The sequence below is a fragment of the Rhyacophila brunnea genome, unplaced genomic scaffold, assembly GCF_057557595.1.
Source record: "Rhyacophila brunnea isolate RB1 unplaced genomic scaffold, BYU_Rbru_1.0 scaffold_5, whole genome shotgun sequence".
Classification (NCBI taxonomy): domain Eukaryota; kingdom Metazoa; phylum Arthropoda; class Insecta; order Trichoptera; family Rhyacophilidae; genus Rhyacophila; species Rhyacophila brunnea.
Window position 1 is genome coordinate 4,583,450 of NW_028233170.1, and position 21,523 is coordinate 4,604,972.

At 34.9% G+C, this 21,523-nt stretch overlaps 2 protein-coding genes across 14 annotated transcripts in view; one reads left to right on the plus strand and one right to left on the minus strand.

Moving 5' to 3' along the window:
- Positions 1-10,750, plus strand: part of LOC147065940 (protein ultraspiracle homolog) — a 78,428-nt gene extending 67,678 nt beyond the window's left edge. For 12 of the 13 annotated variants that reach the window (XM_085955978.1, XM_085955973.1, XM_085955966.1 and 9 more), the window contains 7 exons: positions 2,164-2,395; positions 3,342-3,567; positions 4,252-4,566; positions 6,125-6,215; positions 6,730-6,879; positions 7,842-7,891; positions 9,202-9,842. In XM_085955978.1, coding sequence (XP_085812104.1) covers positions 2,164-2,395; positions 3,342-3,567; positions 4,252-4,566; positions 6,125-6,215; positions 6,730-6,879; positions 7,842-7,891; positions 9,202-9,408 — 1,271 coding nt within the window. In that variant the 3' untranslated portion in view covers positions 9,409-9,842. Of the gene's footprint in view, positions 1-2,163; positions 2,396-3,341; positions 3,568-4,251; positions 4,567-6,124; positions 6,216-6,729; positions 6,880-7,841; positions 7,892-9,201 lie in introns of all 13 variants that reach the window. The other variant, XM_085955967.1, reaches the window with a different exon arrangement.
- Positions 10,751-13,113: 2,363 nt separating this feature from the next.
- LOC147065941 (uncharacterized protein C05D11.1-like) overlaps positions 13,114-21,523 on the minus strand; it is a 28,348-nt gene continuing 19,938 nt past the window's right edge. The window contains exons 14-17 of the mRNA XM_085955944.1: positions 21,220-21,363; positions 19,942-20,099; positions 15,570-15,722; positions 13,114-13,976 (exon numbers count right to left, since the gene is read on the minus strand). Of these exons, the coding sequence (XP_085812070.1) occupies positions 13,868-13,976; positions 15,570-15,722; positions 19,942-20,099; positions 21,220-21,363 (564 nt within the window). The 3' untranslated portion in view covers positions 13,114-13,867. The remainder of the gene's footprint in view (positions 13,977-15,569; positions 15,723-19,941; positions 20,100-21,219; positions 21,364-21,523) is intronic.

Below are 21,523 nucleotides of genomic sequence, written 5' to 3' on the forward strand. Positions count from 1 at the left end.
TCTTTTTATTTCAGTTCGTAAAAATCTTTACTTTTCATTACTTTTACCATGTATTTTAATAGTATTTTTTTAAAGAAATTAATGCTTAATTTTAATCACGTGATTGAAATATATACACTTGTTAAAATGAGTTTTTGACGTATCGTCCAAATATAATTGAAATGATTGACGTATTAGACAATTTTATGTTTATAGAACTTATAACTATATGCACTTTTAAATGTTTATTTTTACGATGTAACTTCCTCAATAGTTACAGCCGTTGTCATGTGTCCAATTTTATGAAAAAAAAATCATTCAAACTTTGCTAATTTATGGTAAAATTCAATTGGCATATTTTTTTTAAAACCTACTCTATTAGGTTCTAAAATATTTTTGATGTAAAAGATTTTTATGCCAAATCCATGAGTTTGTGATTGTTTACTGTGTGTGTGTGTGTGTTGTAAAGATACAATACGTATGTATACGTTATATTAAACGTTAAAAATAAACCTAAAAGTATTTTGTTTGTCTGGTATTACAAAATGAATGATTAATTCGTAATCAGTACGTTTCAATCATGTTTAGAAGATTTTCGCAAAGACAATAAGAAAAGAGCGAAAAATAAATAATAAAATGTGATTCATTGAAAAAGTTGAGTGACTGAGTCGGTTGCGAACCCACCACATACAATAATTCGATATGGATTCAATTTACAAAGTGCCCCGCGAATTTTACAAATTTTCACGGACTTTGTTCAAAATGAACAACAGCCTTTTTGTAAAGCACCTTTTGTTAATATTATACGTTCGAGATAAAATATGTAAATTTAATTCAGTAGTGTGAAAGAAAATGCTGCGTCAGTCTCATTCCTAATCGACCGATACTCTATTCTCGCTAACCTAGTGTTTTTGTAAAGCATTTACTATTTGAATAAAGAAATTTATAAAATATCACTGTCACGGAAAATATTCAAAACATACCTAGGTACATCATCTCTGAATAAATAAATTATCTTTTTGTCAGAAATAATTGTGATAATAAGAGGGGGCTTCTACTGGCGGTATTACGAAACACGTATACAAATACAATTTACCAATACATGAAATTAATTAATATGCATGTAAGTAGGTACCCCCACAGTGGCCGCGCGGCTTAAGCGTTGGACTATAATGCCGTGGGTCCCAGGTTCGAATCCTGGGTCTGGCAAGTACACAGTTTGTTTTTCAATTTGTGTCTGTCAGGGTATGGACCTAATATGTTGAGCAAGTGGCTGACGTCTATTTCTCGTAAAAAACATAATCTGTTAATACAAAACCTCTACTCTGTGGAGGCCCATATGATCCTATTAGGATCGGACATGGTCGAAAGAAAAGAAGTAGGTACCCACTTATCTAAAAAACATTAAAAATATTTTTATATTTCGAAGAAAAACTTAGTTTTTTTAGTGACTTATCTGAATTTTTCAATAATTATAAATATATTTTTGGTATTGTGCCGCAGATGCCCGCATGAGTTTTTATAACTTTCTTTTTAGACCAAACCCAACCTAAATTAATCTTAGTGTGTGATGATGCATCGAAATATATATGAAAATTTCAATTTTTAATTTAACAATTATTGGATCGAAAAGCATCTGCGCCGACAGAAAAAGGTATTTAATATAATTGTCTACATGGACTGTAAAAATAAAAAAGCTCATGCGGGCGGGCATCTGCGGCATAATAACCATATTTTTTAAATTTTATTTAACTTTTTAGAAAGTGAAAATGTGTTTTGGAAATTAAAAAAATATTTTTCACCTAAGTTAATGTACTTTTTAATGTAAGTTTTATTTAATTGCGTGTTTCGTAATTTTATTCTGTCTCTAGATGTCCATATTAGTTACGAAATTCTGCTTTCTTTCAAATTATTGTTTTAAACAGCAGCTCTCAACCTAGTGACCATTGTAACACATAATATTAATTTAATTGTTACAAATGTATGAATTTTGTTTACACTCGCCTACATCATTTGGTTGCCTATGCTCTTGTGAAAGAGTAGAGGTTGCTTCTTATGGCACGGGACCCGATATGTTGACCAGTCTCCCAGTGTAGGCGGAATTACGTATGTTAAATACTTTGTAGTCAATTCGCTGATAAAATTTTTATTTTCATAACACTTTGTTTTTTGTTTGTATCTCAGGGCTGAGCTTGGACGGCAGCCTGATGGGGCCACTGTCTCCGGTGGAGATGAAGCCCGATACGGCGCTGCTGGATGGCTTGCGAGAGGGCGGAATGGGCGGAGGCCCCCCTTCGCCTTCCCCCTCCTACCCGCCTGGAAAGCCCTACCCTCCTAACCACCCCCTCTCTGGATCCAAACACCTCTGCTCTATCTGTGGCGACAGGGCGTCGGGGAAGCATTACGGTGTTTATAGGTATGCAAAATTATATTACGATATACTATAGGTAAATCAGTATACCTAGAGGTGCCATAGGCGATTCGCCGGTGTATTGGAATTAATTTCTGCAATTTCTGTTCCAATGCTAACAAACAATACGACTACAATTATTGCAAGCTGTTTTTGCTGTGCCCATTGTACCATTGTCTACTGATTTACCTATACCAGATATTGAAGAATACCTTCTATGGATACTGAATGTTTGGAAGTGTACCTGAAAAATAAGTTAGCTTCTATAATTAATGTACCCCATTAGGTGTAAGGTTCGTAAGAGCAATCAATAAGAAAGAGTGTGCTGAGCGAGATCAGGCGAAACAACAGGCGTGATATAAATGCTGTTGGCGATAGTGACCATAGACAACAATCACCTTGGCCTGCGTGTGAACGGGATGAAATTGGATTTGTTTACGTTAATTGTTAACTGGTACCGCATAGCACATGGGATGGGTTGGAAGTCCTTACAAGCGTATAACAATTTTTTTATACAATGAACCATAATAATTATTTGGAATATGATGAAAAATCCTAAAAAAAATGCCAATAAGAGTGTCATGTGTACAGTATAATAAAACGTCAAATAAGACCACCATTTTTCTTTGCGGGCAATTTATATATATTTTTTTCTATTGCTGCCAATTCAACCACAAAAGAAAATTTTCATGTTAATCTCTAATCCAAACTCTTTGAATACATATTATACTGTCATTTCTCAATCACATTATTTGGATCAGATTGCTGTTAACGTTATTAGTTTTGGTTTTTCTGAATATAGTTAACGCACACAGATCCAGTGTATGGCTTGAGTGATTGGGTAACAACCCATCCTTTAATTTATATGTCTGTACTATGGAGCACCAACACTTCCACCTTCTAGCGAACGTAGTGATTTACTTTTCTCTTATATTCCTTCACCATCTTTCAGCTGCGAAGGTTGCAAAGGTTTCTTCAAGCGCACGGTACGCAAGGACCTGTCGTACGCCTGCCGGGAAGAGCGAGCATGTCTGATCGACAAGCGACAAAGAAACCGATGTCAATATTGCCGGTATCAGAAGTGTCTGAACTGCGGAATGAAGAGGGAAGCCGTCCAAGAAGAGAGACAGAGAGCCGCCAAAGGACAAGAGGAAGCTCATCCCAGTAGCTCAGTGCAGGTATTGAATCTTTATCAATGTCTATTGCAGTAGGGTCTGCAGTACCGGTATTTCAAAACCGGTATTCCTGGATTTATCGATACTGAAATACGGTTTTAAATATCCATATTTACTTTTTGTTTAACGAGTTTGTTAAAATCAACAGTTCTATAAATTATCACCTATACCGAAATACCGGTAGTGATATTTTCATTCGGTTTTGCAATCCCTATATTACAGTACAGTTGGCATTACTATTACCAGTAATATATATATATATTTATATTTAATTTAAAAAACCATCGATTTTTTATAAAAATATAAATGTGTATAACTTGAAATCCTTAGCGCAAATACGCTCAGCATTAATTAAATAAAGGTATCAACACAGTTGTAGGTGGTTATATTATTCTGACTCTGAAGTGAAGTCAATGTAGAAAACTCCATTAAAATATTCAGACATTTCCACAAGTCTTAATAAAACTTATTAACTGATATTGTTTTATCAATTTCAGATTTTTTACCAAAAGCATGGTAAAAACCTTCTGAAGACAATAATAATGCAAAATATTCCCACCTCCGACTATATTGATTGAATCTAATATTATATGGAATAAATAGGTGTCCATGATAAAGTAGAGAAATGTTACGAGGAGAAGGTTCTTTCTATGTAATAGGTATCTAATATTGTTCGTTTGTGTGAAGAACGCGGAGCAGTCAGTGTACAATTCAGTGCAGGAGCTCAGCATTGAGCGTCTGGTGGAGGTGGAGGGCAGTCCGGCAGACGCGCAGGCAGAGCTGGCGTACCTGCGTGTCTCCTCCTTGTCGCTGGTGCCGACGCGATACCGCGGCCCCGTCAGCTCGCTCTGCCAAATCGGTAACCGGCAGCTGCGCGGCTTAGTGCACTGGGCGCGCTCCCTGCCGCACTTCCCTCGCCTGCAGATGGCCGACCAGGTCACGCTGCTCAAGGCCGCCTGGAATGAGCTTCTCATCATCGCCATTGCGTGGCGTTCTATAGAGGTGAGCATTCTTCAATCACACTTTTCCTCGGGAAATGGGCAATCTTACCATCTGAACCTTTAGCCTTCCAATCTTTGCATTTTTGAATAGGTAGTCTAGCTTAGTCTAAAATACGCATATGGAATTAAATCTACCATTTTTTTGACACTGCAAACAGTAAAATTTCTCATAAAGAAACTTGAACATTACAACATTTTTGCAAATTGATATGTCGGCCTTTTGTATCTTTTATACCTCACCAAAAAATTTTATGTACAATACAATATTTAAGCGATGACAAAATGTTGTACTTTCATTAATATTTAATTGTATGGCTTATTTATTAGTTGTAAAAATATAATAATCAGTTTCCAATTTTTTCTAATTTCGAGAAAATTCAGCATTTTTTTGCCATAGCTTATTTTTGTACCATTATCTGAAATTTTTTGGTCAACGACGGTTAGCCACACTGTTTATCTCTTGACATACAGCCCATTTTGTGTATCACAAGAATACATATTTCTGTTTTTAAATTGCATGGACATTGTTTTTAGGGGATGCATCCTATTTGTTCACTTCTACCAAGAAAACATGATCAAAATCAACTGATATCAATAAATTACCTTATTGTTTAAATCATTCATAATAGTACAATTTCATTGTTATTTTAACCATTTAAATTTATGATTCGCATAATAACTTAATATTATTTAAATCTGTTTTTGGATTTGTCCATAACGGCTCTTCGTCAAATATGTTTTAAAATCTAATAGTAGTTTTCGAAGGAGGCATCTTTTTTTAACTTTCCGTTGAGCTAAAGCGCGAGCCAAATTGAGGTGCATGTCGCTGACTATCACGTTGAGTCACAGTAAGCTGCCGCTATGGGAATAAAGTGTGTAATGTCATTGTTTTTGCTGTTTAAAATGTTATCAGACTGATGTTCCCATCCCGTAGCACATTTTGAACCTTTAAATGAACATTGTCAGTTGGCAAAATCTGCCGAAATCACTATAACAACAATGAAGTCACCTCATGTTGAACTGTACTGCATCGACACCTGCATGACGTTTTGAACGTTTTTATCATATTCCACATGCCTACACTTTTTTGTTTTTAGCAGTTGGCACTATGTATTTTCTATAATAATGTTGTCTATTATCTATGGTCTGCAGGTTGGGTTCTTTTCAAAATATTATCTATGGATGTCATGTCGCATTGTAATTTTAACGTACGCACACGTAGAAACTATTAAATTAATTGAAATTAGCATGAATAATAAATCAAATTACTACAAATACATTATAGAAAGCGCTCTTCATCAGTGTCATTCTTCAGTGAATTTACAGAGATGGTGATGGTTCAAAATAGTCTGCAAAATGACGAAACCATAGACTAAATTTGTCGCCGCGATAGCGTGACAGTAGGGCGACATGCACCTCAATTTGATTCGCGCTTTAGTAACAAGTAGCGGTTTGTTTCAATTATGAATGGGAAGATGCCTACACATTTTCACACACCAAAATGAAAGAAAGTTACCAGTCCGATTGTTATAATTTATGATTTTTGAATTTATTTTCAGTATCTGGAGGGAGAGAGGGATAACGGCAACACAAATGACAAAGGCAATAACAAAGCGACCCCACCCCCACAGCTGATGTGTCTTATGCCTGGTATGATTTTGGATCATTGTATAAATCTAATATCAACAGAATTAAAGCAGAAACGGCACAGTATTTGTGTAAAAATACCTACAAGAAATGTTTATGTTTTTACATTCGCGTAAATATTATGTACCTACTGAGATAAAGTGTGGTAAATTCTGCTATAGATATGTGTACTGATATCTCATGTATCTAATGAAAAGTCAATATGTACTCTATATGATCAAAGCTCTGTTCTGGTATGAGCGAATGACGGAAAGGGTGTGTACTATCTTGCACTTTCTAACATCTATGGACATAGGTCGAAAGAGATTCTCTTGACTAAGTCACTAGACTCTGACTAGTCTTGTAAGCTCCTTATGCGGTTGTATGTCAAACAAGTTGTTGATCTGATATGACTGGGCCAGGATAGGGAAATGTACTGCAATCGGTGACCTTCGATAGAAAACAGCATCGAGAGAAGGAGAATAAGATAGAAGAATGAGCGTTATGTATATAAAAATTGTATTGCTCTTGTTATCAGGAATGACCCTTCACCGCAATTCTGCGCTGCAGGCGGGTGTCGGCGCCATGTTTGACCGAGTCTTGTCAGAGTTGTCGCTGAAGATGCGGCACATGCGAATGGACCTGGCTGAACTCTCCTGCTTAAAAGCAATTATACTCTTTAACCCTGGTTAGTTATCATTCTTATCTACTCTTTATTTCAATTACATAAATTCTTGTCAACTAGTTCGGGTCATTCGGTTTAATGTGTAGTGGAGGCAGTGTTGCCATCTTTTTGTCAGCGAATTATAGTATGCGGTTTAAGAAATTATAGTATTTCAGCAAAAATTATAGTATGCGATGTCACATGTCGAAAATGTATAGGTTTTTTGCTTCTCACCAAAAAAAATAACGGAGAATTTGAGAAATTTCGAGACCCTTCCGTATTTAGGTAAGTATCTCTTCCGACTTAAAATGCTTACTGATGATTTCAAGAAATTTTATTTAAAACTAAAATCAAGACCTATTCGAGCAAATTTTTTTCCAGGTTCTCCAAATTTTCTTATATTGCGAAATTTATTACTCTGCTCCAATTTATAGTATGGAAATTTTAGTACCTTTTGCGTATTTTTTCCGATATTCAAAATTATAGTATTTTGGGCATACTAACTATACATGTTTTATATCGTACATTGGCAACACTGGGAGGCATAAAATCTAACATGATAGGCATTGAAATTCCGTGATCATATTATATTAACAAAACAATCCTTTATTATTTTTACTCTTCGTTAGATACTACTCAAATGAATATGTGTAAATTCTCATAAATTGCTACATATAAAATAATGTTTATAAATTGGAACAAGTTCACAGAGACGCCCGGCGATTACTTTACGGCATGCTTTAGATGTGGGCTCAATTCCTCCTCGGTCTGAGATTTTTTTTAATGTGTGTTTCTGAGGCGGTCTCAAATTATGTATTTTCAGTGAAGTGAATGTTATATTTTTGAACTAAATACAGTTATAGTCTTGAATAAAAAATAATTTTGATTTAAATATTGTAATAAAATGTAAATAAAATTCTTCACCGATATAGACAAGGCAAATTCGCATAATGCAATAATTAATTCTTACATTTCCCGTCTTCCAGATATTAGAGGTCTAACTTGCCGGCAGGATGTAGATCTTCTACGAGAAAAAGTATGTAACTTTCACTATGCTTATAATTAAATTAGCTGTATGTACATTATTTTTTTTTCCTTCATACATGTTTGTTCCTAAACCGAGCATATTGTGGAATTATGTGGAGGTACTGTGATAATAATTAATATGTCTTCACAACAATTATTGTTTGTTAGTTTTACCTGAACCCAAGATGCAGTAGTCGGTGCACAGTGAATCCTTGATCTGTACTAACTGGGAATATACGAATATTCTAGGCCTAATGATAAGTTCAGATAATCATATTAAAAATAAATGTTAGGTGTCTAAAATTGTTCATGTGGCAATGCCATCTTTGTCAGCCAAGTAATGCCATGATTCTCATACAAAAATTTTCAATTTTCATCATAATATATAATTGGGGAGATTAATGTTTTTGAAACATGTAGAATTCATTGACTCGGCAATAAAATGCATGGGCAGTCAGTGCCCGCCTATTGCTTTGGCAAATACCATTATGGTCGCATGTTATTTGGTTATTTTAGTACCCCGGTGTAGTATTTCATTTGATTTCAATATATTTTGATAAAGAAGTAATGTTCTAATACTCTCTTTAAGCAGTTTATTATGCAGTACCGAAAGGTCTTTTTTTTTGCGAAAATTTCGAATTACAGCGAATTTCGAATAATCCGTGTTCTTACTAATGAGGTTTTACTGTATATGTTTTCATCTCATCATCCCTATCCTAATTCTATACATTGCTTATAATATGTATATATAATTTTCTGTGACCCTCTAACATGTTTATTTTACGCACAAGTTTTTAATGGAGCACACATGAGAAATTGATTACCTCACATAATTCAATTGAATTAAAAACTTATAAAAAAACTGTGATTTGAAAAATTACAATAATACCTATACAATATTTTTCTTCGGTAAATTATTGAGTCCCTCTCCGGAAAAGTATCACTACATACCCTGAAATCTCTATTTTTTTTTTTTTTTATAAATAATAGTGTTAAAAACACTGCACTTACAGTGTTATGTTGTCTACACAAATTTTTGGCATTGTCATTTGAACTGATTTACTGAAGATTATTGTTATTGCAATTACACTCTTTGTTCGGAACAGGGCTCGATTATTACCGCATGAAAACTTTTTACATTTTTTATAAATTTGAGCATACATACAACATAAAATTAAGAGAGAACATTGAGTGATATGACTTGTTTTCCACTCATCCATGCCTCAAATTATTTTTAATGCTCCAGTTATAAATTAATCAATTGTTTTTTTTTAAGGTCTACTGTAATTACTTTCTCATTTATAAATGACTCAATTACAGGTATACGCTTGTCTGGAAGAGCATTGTCGAAGTCAACGGGCTGGAGAAGACGGCCGTTTTGCGTCTCTCTTGCTCCGCCTGCCGGCTCTGCGTTCCATCTCTCTCAAGTGCTTTGAGCATCTTTTCTTCTTCAGACTGGTGGGGGACGTGCCGCTCGAGTCGTGTCTCCACGAAGCTTTACAACAGCCCATGGATCCCGTCATCTAAATTCTAAACTGAATAATCTCATCTACTCAATTTTTATACACGTGCCACACTATTTTGACACTCACAAAGTTAGCGGATTCAGTTTATGGCACTTCCTCTGACGAAATTATGTCCTGGCTTACAAAAATATACTCTTGCCATTATTTAATAGCAAAATTAACAAGTTCGTGATGAATTCTTTCATTTAGAGGATGTGCAGTAAATGATATAAAAATGTGGTTAATTTATTTCAAAAGCAATTGATTTTCTTTAGCTTGGCAACACAAATACAATAGCATTTCAGTGCTTTATTATGGCCAATCGATCACACGTTGGAGACGTGATATGTATGTATATTCAAACAGATTGGACCACTCACTATACTAAAGAAATTTTTCATATTACAACACAATGATGATTCGTTTTTAGTGTGCTTGAAATAATGGTAACTATAGAAAAAATATTAAAGGCGTTGTAAATAAAAAAGATGACGCCCTGCTTTGATTTAGTTCATTATGTACTTACTATTATTAGAAGTGTTTTGAATTCATCTAAATATTTTAAATTATAACGGATTCATTATACAAAAACATGTTTTACATTTGTAAAACTTCAAAATGAATCTCAAGGCACAACATTTGCTACAAATGATTCTACACTTATTCACAGAGTGGAGGTTGTATTAATATATTTTCGTTTTTAGAACTGTTCAACCTATTACTTCCATACTCTGGTCAAAACACACATGGTCTTGCCAGACCCGGGATTCAAACCAGTGATCCACAATATTATAACCCGATGCGGTAACTGCTTGACCATCGTGGCCGTTAATTTAAAAATAATAAAGGAATTTAATTATTAGTCTTGATAATCCATTTTCATATCTGAATTGAAGCAGGATTTCTTCAAAATCCTTCACTATGGATTAATAATTACGTTCTTTGTTAATTATATAATGTATAATTCATTTTTATTTGATTAATCTGTTTAAAAATCATTTGAAATTATTAGAATGTTTTGTCCACGAATTCATTTATAATTTGTTCAAAATTGGAATATTATGAACTTGCTACGTTTTTAGTGTTGACTACAAATTTAGAACATGCAAGTCTACACAAACTAATCAAGTGAATATAATACTTTTTAATCGTTATTTAATTTATTCTGAATTCGAATTTTTTGTGTAGTGTGTGTATGATCTGCTAGCTTTGGAGTGCGAATTCTGTCGGCTGTTAGTAATAATTTATTATTTTAAGATGTCTAAAGTAACGGAAATATTAGGGGAGGATGTCACGGGCGGTTGTTTACATTGTACCTTTGTATCAATTTTATTTTCTTTAGATTTATTTGAGTTCTCGGTGATAAAAAATATAATAATAATAATAATAATCAGCATATTTCCTATGCCCTTATTACCTAATAAGTTTCATTAGCCAATTATTATAAATATTTTAAAATATACTAATTCGAAATTTAACACGATGTAATCAATTTATTCCAGCAAAATTGGATAATTTTGTTTCATTCTCTACGCAATAAGTTGAAAATATTAGGATTTTAAAAATGAAATCAATAAAGTTTTACATAGTATTTTAAATCTATGTAGCCTAACCGGTAAGACCTTCCTTCCATTGTTTTGAATGGAAATTTATTGTTTCGATATAACAATATTATTTGACTTGAAAAATGTAAATTAAAAAGTATTTTATTTCTCTCATAAGTGTTGACGTATGAGATGTGTGAGTGTCGGTGTTGGAAATTTACATAAGAGCAGTGGTATTCAGGGGGCGACCACCACCTTTGTCGTATCACACATTAAAATAAATAAATATACATATTATATTAATTTTATCAAACATACGTTGTGTAAAAAAACTAACCTGATTTATTTAGTTATCAATAATATCAGAATATCGTAGAATTTTGATAGTAAATTAAATATTTTTGTATCTTAAAAATCAAGGCGATATTATAAAGAATGATTTTTTATATTTTGAAACCTCAGAGCCACGTGTAAAGCAGAAGTAAAAAAGAAGAGTGTTCTTTTTGAGACTAAGCCGGCTCGCACATCGCAACTCGCCTTGTGTGCCTGACGGCCATAAATCAAAGACTTCTGAGACTGCCGGCGAATGTTGTATGCTACAGCCTCGCACATCTGCCTAGCGGCAAACGTCAAACGTGAAAAAGGAGAAGTCTCTCGTCTGCCATTTTTATTGTGTTGATTGTATGAACAAACGTCAAACGCTCACCGCGATGAGCGAGCAATGACAGTGTAGACAGAGACAGAAACAGAAATGGCCGATGGCCGCAGGCTGTGCGCTTGCGCGGAGGCGACATTCCCGAGATCGACATGCACGCTTTGGCCAATGCAACTAGACGAATGTCGCTGGGTCGCAGAGTTGCAGTTGCATCGGCCAATCTGCGAAGGTCCATTTGATAACGTTTGTTTCTTGGTTTACGATGACGTCACATCGACGAATTCGTCGTAAGACGCATGCGGCGAGTTCTGATGTGCGAGCCCTCTTAATATACACTGGAACTAAGGCACAGATATAAATTGGTGCATTTTGCCTTGATAACATTCAATAAAATAATCGCAATTTTTGTCTAAAGTCTATTTTCTTACATTACTATAAATAAATAACTGCTCTCTTTATTACAATGACGGACAAAATTTTATTTACGGTAAATAATGTGTACCTCACGATGATTATGTGAATGGTTCTTGAAACATGTAAATTGAAAAAAGTTGTATGTTTGTAATGCAATTTTATTTGTTCACGAATGAGATACATTGCGTGTTGCCACTGCTCAAAGAGTGTACAGTTTATCAAAAGTTTCTTAAATATGGTGCGTAATTAATAATAATCATAGTATAACTGTTTGTAATGTGTAAATTCTTTATATAGAAATTGGTGTTTCCAGATACATATAAAACTACGCTATAAGCCTAATTTTTATCGCAAACGTACATCGTCGAAAGTAATGTATATAATGTAAGTGACAAGCGAAGAAGAATGAAGAGAAAATTGTTTGAATTAAATCAAACGAGTGTACGTTAATAATTAAATCAATGTGGAATGTGCAAAAATAATGAGAATGAGGAATTCAATAATACCATTGTTGGGAAATTGTGATACGAGAAACTTTTATAAAATGTTGAAATTTGATTACCAAATGTGTATTTTTTACCTATAATTTGTATAGAAGGGACACTCAAAAAATAATAGGTGAATAGATTTGTAATAATATTATAATTTTATAGGTTCTTTTCTGACTTGTTTTAGTTATAAGATTTATTATATACTTTTTACTAATAATTTTATTATTATTATGTGAGTCGGCAGCTTCACATTTTCTTTTTTTTTTCATTTAGTTGTCATCTTTGTAAATAGTTCACCTATCACATTCCAATCCTTGTGGAATACGTGCCGGCTTGTTTTTAATCAGGACAGGGTGTTTTTAATCTCCGAAGAGTCACCGTTATTTATTTTTTGTACTGTTGTTATGGCGACCGACGAGAGAAGTGACTCGCATCGACAAGTTTTAAAATAGGATTTAAGGGAGTCGTCGGGACGGCGGAGAATCCGTAGTCCGGAGTGCACCGCCGACGGGATAAAAGGTTATATGAATATTGTCTATTAGAAATGTTGAAAAAAAATAAAGCGGTTGTGAAGTATATAATGTTGCATACACACATGTTACATGAAAATTTAAAACACACGATAAAATTATATAAAACATACTTTATTTAAAGGAATCGAGCACGCATTGTGAAATAATCAGAATAACAGTAACATGAATATAAAAATACAATCTGACAACTGGTTTTATTTCCCCAAAGAAATTTCCTTCTGACTGATCCAAACACGGCAGATTGTCTTTTCGATTGCAGATTTTAACTGTTAATACAAAATTTTAAGACACTCTTATTATTGTAACTTTTAAACTAAGCTGCATAATATTATGTATTGTGCACAACTTCCATTCCATGCAATGTTAGAAAACCACACTTCAAAATGATGTATTTCATTAAGAAAATACATATTATTTAAATTGGAATCCACAAAAAATATTAAGTGTAAATGTGCAGATGAGGAAATGGTTGGTTAATGATAAATTTAATTAGAGTAAATGATTTCACTCCGGCGACTTGAAGAGTGATATTCCAAAGCAGACTCAGTCCAATTGACAATGGAATCTGTCTCACTGATTATACAGTACATATTGATATTTGTATTAAAAAATTAAAACATTACTTTGAAATTTATAAAACTGGTATTATAAAAAAATATTTATCTTATTAGATATAAAAAGCTACAAAAAAATATTATATAATATTTGGATGAGTATATCTTAAATTAACGACTGGAGGGAATATATTTTTATCCCTGTGCTTTGAAGTATTTGTTGACATTTTGCAATAGTTGGCTCACGCTCGAATCAACAACTGCGGAACGGTAACTTCGGAATGCTACATTTAAAAACAAGGTCCTGTCGAGTTTTCAATTTCTGAATCGCCTCCTAAGCCCTTAGCTAAATGGCTCTGTTCCAGACTGTTGTATTTTGTGAGATTTATTCCCATTATTCTGTAAAAGTAAAATAAAACAATCTCAATTGCAGTCTATTAGATACACTTGAAAAATGGGTGAATTTCTAGATAGAAACTGGATAACCAATTAAAGTTAAATATTAGCTCAAAACAAAAGAACTATGTATCGTCACTGTTCTGGCAGAAGACACTAATTCGATAAAATGACATATTGAGTTAGTTATACCAAAATGTTCCTTATTTCAAACTTTACCATCTTGAAACCTACTTAATATATAAACAGTCTTTATTTTAAAGTTATCCTTTTTACGATTACTTATTAAACTCACATGATAGACCATTTCAAACATTTTAACAACTTCAAAGTCAAATTACTCAAAACTAGTATTCTCCAGTTAGTATGTACATATTATATTTTGGGATGATTAAAATAATGAGTTTGTTAAACACTTATGTTTGATACTTGAATAATAAATACATCACCCATAACACAAATTAGCTGTCAAAGTAAGAATGGAAGTCTTAACACACTCCATGTAGAAAATGAAATTATTTACCTATGTATTATAATATAATATACATTCATTTTTTATGTATCGTCAAAGTGACTTGTCACATTGCATCGATTACAAGACATGTTTTTCCTATTCTAGTGTCTGAATCCGACGGGGTGCGTTATACCTATTGTATAATTGTGACGATCTCCAGAAGTAGTAGGGGTAAATTGGTATGGCGGAACAGGTAGTTAAAAAGCTCAACTTTGAATCTGAATGTAATTTGTTAAATTTCCCGCTGAGAAATGTTTATGGGCAGAAGAGCTAAGAACCCAAAAAATATATTGCAAGAAGTAAATTCATAATAATACCATACATAAAAAACCAATCTGAATTCTCAATAAAACATCAACAGTTCTACTAAAATATGCTTAAAAAAATAATTAACAATACGTAATTGAAGTAGGTTGTTTCAACGAGAACGAGAAGAACTCCCTTAAAAAAATTCAAATGTGAGTTAGAATAGTTCTGCATTCAGCTGACAAACTATTGATTTTTGAATCTCGAGAAATGAAAAAAGTCAAGAAATCACAAGCTCTAGTTGAAATTCACACGTTGGGTTTGAATAAAATTGTGGCCCTAATTGCCGCTCAAAATATCAAGAATGCACACTATGATGCTACATTAAAACAAAAACCTATTGTTTATGCAAAATATAGAGACAGCTGCAGGGATGTAAATTTTATAATAGTGAAGCAAATACTCGTCATTGGAAAAATCATCATAATATTCTCTTGTAAAGGAACAACCAAAACCTAACCTAAAAATGGAAGATATCTACAAGTGCACTTTCAGAATGAAAGTCAATTGCTTCGAAGACAATCCCTGGGTCAATATCTTGATGGCACAGAAGATGGAATTTTATAGAAAATTGCTGTGATCCGATGGTTTTTTTGATAAATCAAATCCCGGTACAACCAATTCAAACCCAAATGGAATAGTACAAAACTTAAATCCATTAGGATTCAAATTCGATCAAGTACCTTTGGTCGATAGTATTAATATTACAACTAATTCAATCGATTTATGAGTTGTATAACCGCGAATAAGTAACAGAGAATTAATGGAATACATACTTGGCAAATTCTTTTTCAACTTCTTCCACTTTGGATGTGTGGCAGACAACTGTAATTAGAGATTCTTTTGGATTAAAAACTCCTGGCAACCAGCGCCTTGCAATTTCCAGGGCTTCTTCCGGCTTTAAATCAATGATAGCCTTCACCAGTTTCCTGTAAAATAACAAAGACAAGGCAAGGCGATGAGAAAACATTTAAAATCAGATAAAATATTAATTGCATCTGCAGTGGCCTAGTTGGGGTCTAACGGGGTAGTGCATGCGTACCGCACGACACTGTATCCTGATAGTGTCGCATAGCCTCTCCTACTCAATTCCTATCTCTACCTCCACGTGGTGAACCCTGGAAACCTGAGCAACTACACCTAAGATCAGGTAGTCAACCCTGGTGGAAGGTGTAGTCAGGGCTAACGGAGAAGGAAGAAATGGCCCTCCGAAAAGGGGGTTGGGCGTGGGGCTAACAACCTCATCCCGTAAAAAAACACATTGTTACGAAACCACACCAACAGCCTCGGAAACCGGACACTAAACTCAGACAACCTGGCAAACGCTTTAAGGAAATACGATTTGGAACATGGAATACATTATCACTCTATCGACCAGGAGCACTTAAACTCCTTACAGAACAACTCATAAAATACCAATGTGATATTACGGCCCTACAGGAGATGCGATGGATAGGTCAAGGAGTGATGGAGAAACGAGACTTCACTATACTCTATAGCTGCCATGATAGTGAACATCACTTTGGGACTGGATTCATCGTAAGCAAACGAGTGAAACATTTAATTATTGGGTTCGAACCAGTCAACCCAAGGATCATGCGACTGCGAATTAAAGGAAGTTTCTTCAATTACTCATTTATAAGTGTACATGCCCCTACAGAGGATAAGTCGGATGAGGAACAAGAGGACTTCTACGATGCGCTAGAAAGCACGTACAACAGTTGCCCAAATCACAATGTCAAAATAATACTCGGTTATCTAAATGCTAAAATAGGACGGGAGGAGATCTACACTGCCATTGTCGGAAAACATAGTCTTCACAATGAAAGTAACGACAATGGCACCCGACTAATTAACTGTGCAGCGTCACTAAATATGGTTATTGGTAGCACAATGTTTCCCCGTAAGGATATATATTAGGGAACTTGGAAATCCCCGGATGGGTGCACAATAAACCAAATAGACCATATTTTGATAGACAACAGGCACAGATCGGATCTAATGAGCGTCCGGACATACAGAGGGGCTAATGTAGACTCAGACCATTTCCTAGTGTGTGGAAAAGTTAGAGCAAAGATCTCGAACACCAAAAAGGAAATGGGAGCAAGAGCAAAACCCTTTGACACAGAGAAACTGAAGATTCCGCAGGAACTGGCTCGGTACCAGGAGAGCTTGAACACTCACCTGAGCGACAATGTTGAGGTTGGAGACCATGAAGAGGTGAATCAACACTGGGAAGAGTGCAAGACTGCCATAGTATCCTCAGCTAATGATACCTTAGGACGCCGAAAAACAGGTGAACGATCAGAATGGTTTGACGAAGATTGCCACGAAGTCACTACGAGAAAGAATGAGGCTTACTTAATGATGCTACAGAAGAAAACACGGGCATCAGACGATGAGTATAAAAAGCGCCGGCGTGAAGAAAAGAAACTACACAAGAAAAAGAAACGTGATTATTTAAAAAAGGAAATGATCCTACTCCAAGAACACTATAAAGCCCAAGAAAGTCGGCTGTTCTATAGAAAGATAAATAATGTTAGGAAGGGTTTCAAGCCTCGTATCACAATGTGCAAGGATGACAATGGCATGATACTTACAGAAAAGCACCGTATTCTTGCCCGGTGGGTGGGTTTCTTTGATCAACATTTAAATACCCCCATAATGATGCCGGCAACACTATCATTAATACTCATGACCAGGAATCAGTACAAAGTGGCATGGATGATAACGAAGAACCACCGACATTAAATGAGGTAAAAGGTGCCATGTCAAGGTTAAAAACAAACAAATCGCCTGGAATAGATAACCTCCAGAGTGAATTAATAAAATGTGGGGGAGAAAGCCTGCTCAAACATTTACATAGCCTAATCCACCAAGTATGGACTTCAGAAAAGATGCCAGAAGAGTGGAAGGATGGGCTGATTTGTCCCCTGCACAAGAAAGGAGACCAACTAGAATGTAGTAACTACAGAGGGGTGACACTCCTTAACTCTGCATATAAACTGTTGTCGATTCTGATATTCCAGCGGCTGGAACCCATTGTAGAAGGAATACTCGGGCACTACCAAGGAGGCTTTCGACGAGGGAGATCATGTGTTACTCAAATATTCACTCTAAGGCAGATTCTAGAAAAGACCACTGAATTCAATATTAACACGTATCACCTGTTCATCGATTTTAAGGCAGCTTATGATAGCATTAATCGATACCGGCTATACGAAGCAATGCGAGAATTTGAAATTCCGACGAAAATAATTAAACTTGTAGAGATGACAATGACACCAGTACAATGCCGGGTAAAGCTTCAAGCGGAAATATCCGAGCCATTTGTATCACTGAATGGCCTAAGGCAAGGTGACGCTCTGGCATGCCTTCTTTTCAATATTGCGCTAGAAAAGGCGATACGGGATGCAAAGATTGATGCCCGTGGCAGCGGCACGATATTTACTAAGCCTGTGCAGCTGCTGGCGTATGCCGATGATATCGACATCATTGCCATATCAGAATTGGCGCTGAAAAAGGCATTCACAGCATTAGAAGCCTCTGCCAAAAGAATGGGTTTACAAATAAACGAGGCAAAAACTAAAATACATGCCTGTCTATGTCACACCACGAGAAGTCGCACCAAAGTTAGATATTGGTGCATACAAGTTTGATACGGTCGACAGTTTCATATACCTTGGATCTCTTGTAACTCGACATAATGATATTACAGAAGAAATCAACAAGAGAATCATGTCTGCGAATAAATGCTACTTTGGTCTGTTAAGACATTTTAAGTCCCGCTTACTATCTCGTCGAACTAAAAGCACTCTTTACAAAACACTTGTAAAGCCAGTGCTCACCTTCGCATCGGAAACCTGGATATTAACTCTGCGAAATGAACGAGCCCTGAACATCTTTGAAAGAAAAATTCTCCGCCGTATATATGGACCGATCAGGGATGGCACCAATTGGAGGAGAAGATATAATGCTGAGCTCTACGGACTGTACGAAGATTGCAGCGCAGTTCAATCAATTAAGATTGGGAGACTGCGATGGCTAGGTCATGTGCACCGTATGAATGACAATGAACCGGCAAAGAGAGTGATGTCCAGCAATCCAATAGGACGTAGAAGAAGAGGGAGGCCAAAGATTCGCTGGTTAGATGGAGCTGCCAGTGACTGCCGTATTCTGGGGGTACCAAATTGGAAAGCGGCCACACTGGATAGGGACAGGTGGAGGGAGCTGTTGGAGGAGGCCAGGACCCACACCGGGTTGTCGCGCCCCTGATGATGATGATGATGCAGTGGCCTAGTTGGTAGTAGCCTTATTACCAGCTTCAATTTCGTTTAAAAAATCTCCATAGAAGAATGTCTTTCTTCAAACCTGAATGATTGCATTGCAGTGGTGAGGGTTGGGTGGTAGGCTGTTAAGATTCAACATAAATAGTGCACACTAAACTTTGTCAGTCATACTTATTTGATTTCAGTGAACTAAGAATACAATTTACAAATGGTGCTGGTTAGTTTTTAGAATTCAATTAAATGCTCAAATTAAATGTCAAACCATAATAGTTTAGATATGCTATGGCGATCCGACAAAAATTGAGCACACTTTTTAGTCATTTATTTGTTTTCGTTGAATTAAGAATACATATTACAGATGGTGTTGGTGAGTTAGTTTTTTTTAAATTCATTAAGCCCTACCTAACGACACCATAATCGATAAAAATATTCTTCTATCAATGAAATATCTAAAATAATGTCTGGTTTAGTGGCATAATTTTAAATTTTTTATAGATAAACAAATATTTTTGACTATCGTCTACAATGGCTTGGATTTGGCAGGGTTTAATTGAATTTTGAAAACTAACAAACACCATCTACACATTACAGTATTAGTTCAACGAAAACAAATACGTTTTGACTGACAAAGTTTAGTGTGCGCTATTTATGTCCGATATTAAGAGCCTACCTCCACCCTTTGCCGCTGTCACATTGTCACACCCATTTACTAACTATGGTGATGAATCAAATTTGTATCTTTATATTATAAATAAATACATTTATCACCATTCTAATTATGCAGAAATAGCATCGGAATGGTACGTATGCATCCCTTACAATACGCAACAATAATCAAATATTATTTAAAATGTTTTACTTGTGGAAGTCTTCATCGACTTTGTAGAAGTGGGAGAGGATGGACTGCGTGATGAGTCCGGCCGGCGCGCTCTGCCGATTGACTATACCAAAGATAAGCGAACTTTTTGCGGACGCAAACAGATTCTCATCCCAGTTTCCAGATTCCAGGAAAGTTGTCTGTAAATATATTCAATGTTATTTTTGCATTGCAATATCCATTTGGCAATGAATAAAGTCATCATTTATCACTAGTGGTTACATATAATAGAATGCAAATGCAGAGAAGTTCAAAACAAGTTTTAGGGTGTTTTAGATTATCCCTCATTTTTCCTATAATCATTAATACAGTAAAGCCTCGTTAGTAAGAACACTGATAATTCGAAATTCGCCGTAATTCAAAATTTTCGCGAAAAAAAAGTCCATTGAACATTATATTTCAAGGTTATAAAAATAATCCTGACATTTTATGACCCATTTACACATTAGTGGCACAATTGCACTCCACTCAAAGGAAAAACAAAAACTCACATGTTTCAGGGCTGTAGGTATTTAATTGTTGATTGTTTATTGGATTTTCACATAGTTTTACTAGAGAACCAATGCCAAACAATTGTGTTAACAAGTTGGAAAAATAAAAAATATTTCATATTTTTCTATAATTCTAGCTAATTGGTAACTTCAATTTATGGTATTTGTACAGATTTTAATTTGAAAGAAATGTAACGAAATTAATGAATTTTTCCCCATACATTTCATATTTCGATTTTTTTTTCGATTTCCGGTCCCATGGAATTCGTATTAACGAGGTTTTACTGTATGTATATATTTCGAAAGCGAAGTAACTAAATATTTTTTTTTATGTAGCTATTAGAATTTTTTTTATTTAAAAATAAGTTTAGTCGCAATTTCCACTAGTCCACTTCAACCAATTAGAAATATGAACGTACATGTCAGTTTTATCATGTTTTCATATCTTGAGTGCACGTAGCATAACTTTAGCAGTGTTTTTTAAGTTTTAATAATGCAATGTATTTTTTGTATAATTTTAACACATTCGCGGACAGATGTTAAGCTAAATAATACATGTTTGTGATATGACACATTAGCAGGGAACATATTGTTTTAATCCAAAATACAACTTCTATAAACGTCGTGTCGTATTCCTTTCCACAGTACAGGACGTCAATGGACGTCTTGTTATATCACATCTCACAAAATACGACGTCTATATAGACGTCATCTCCGTGAATAATACTTAGGAACTGAGTCTGTAAATAATCGATAAACAAATACTTACAACAATATTCTTTGCTTGGGTGTAAGCCGCGGAAGCATTGGTCGCTCTATACAGTGAAAATTTGATAAATCCATTAAGTGGCAACGGCAACATCGAGTAACTGTATGCGAGACCAGCTCCTCTTATTAAACGCCACATAGGTCCCTGAAAGAATAAAATCAATAATCAATAATATGCAACATCCAATACAATTTTAACATATTGTACGCATAGATATCAAAATAATATTAATTCAACACGACATTTATGTTGTTTCCCAAGACGTTGAACAAGACCTTTTCTAGCTTAAATATATGAAACTAAA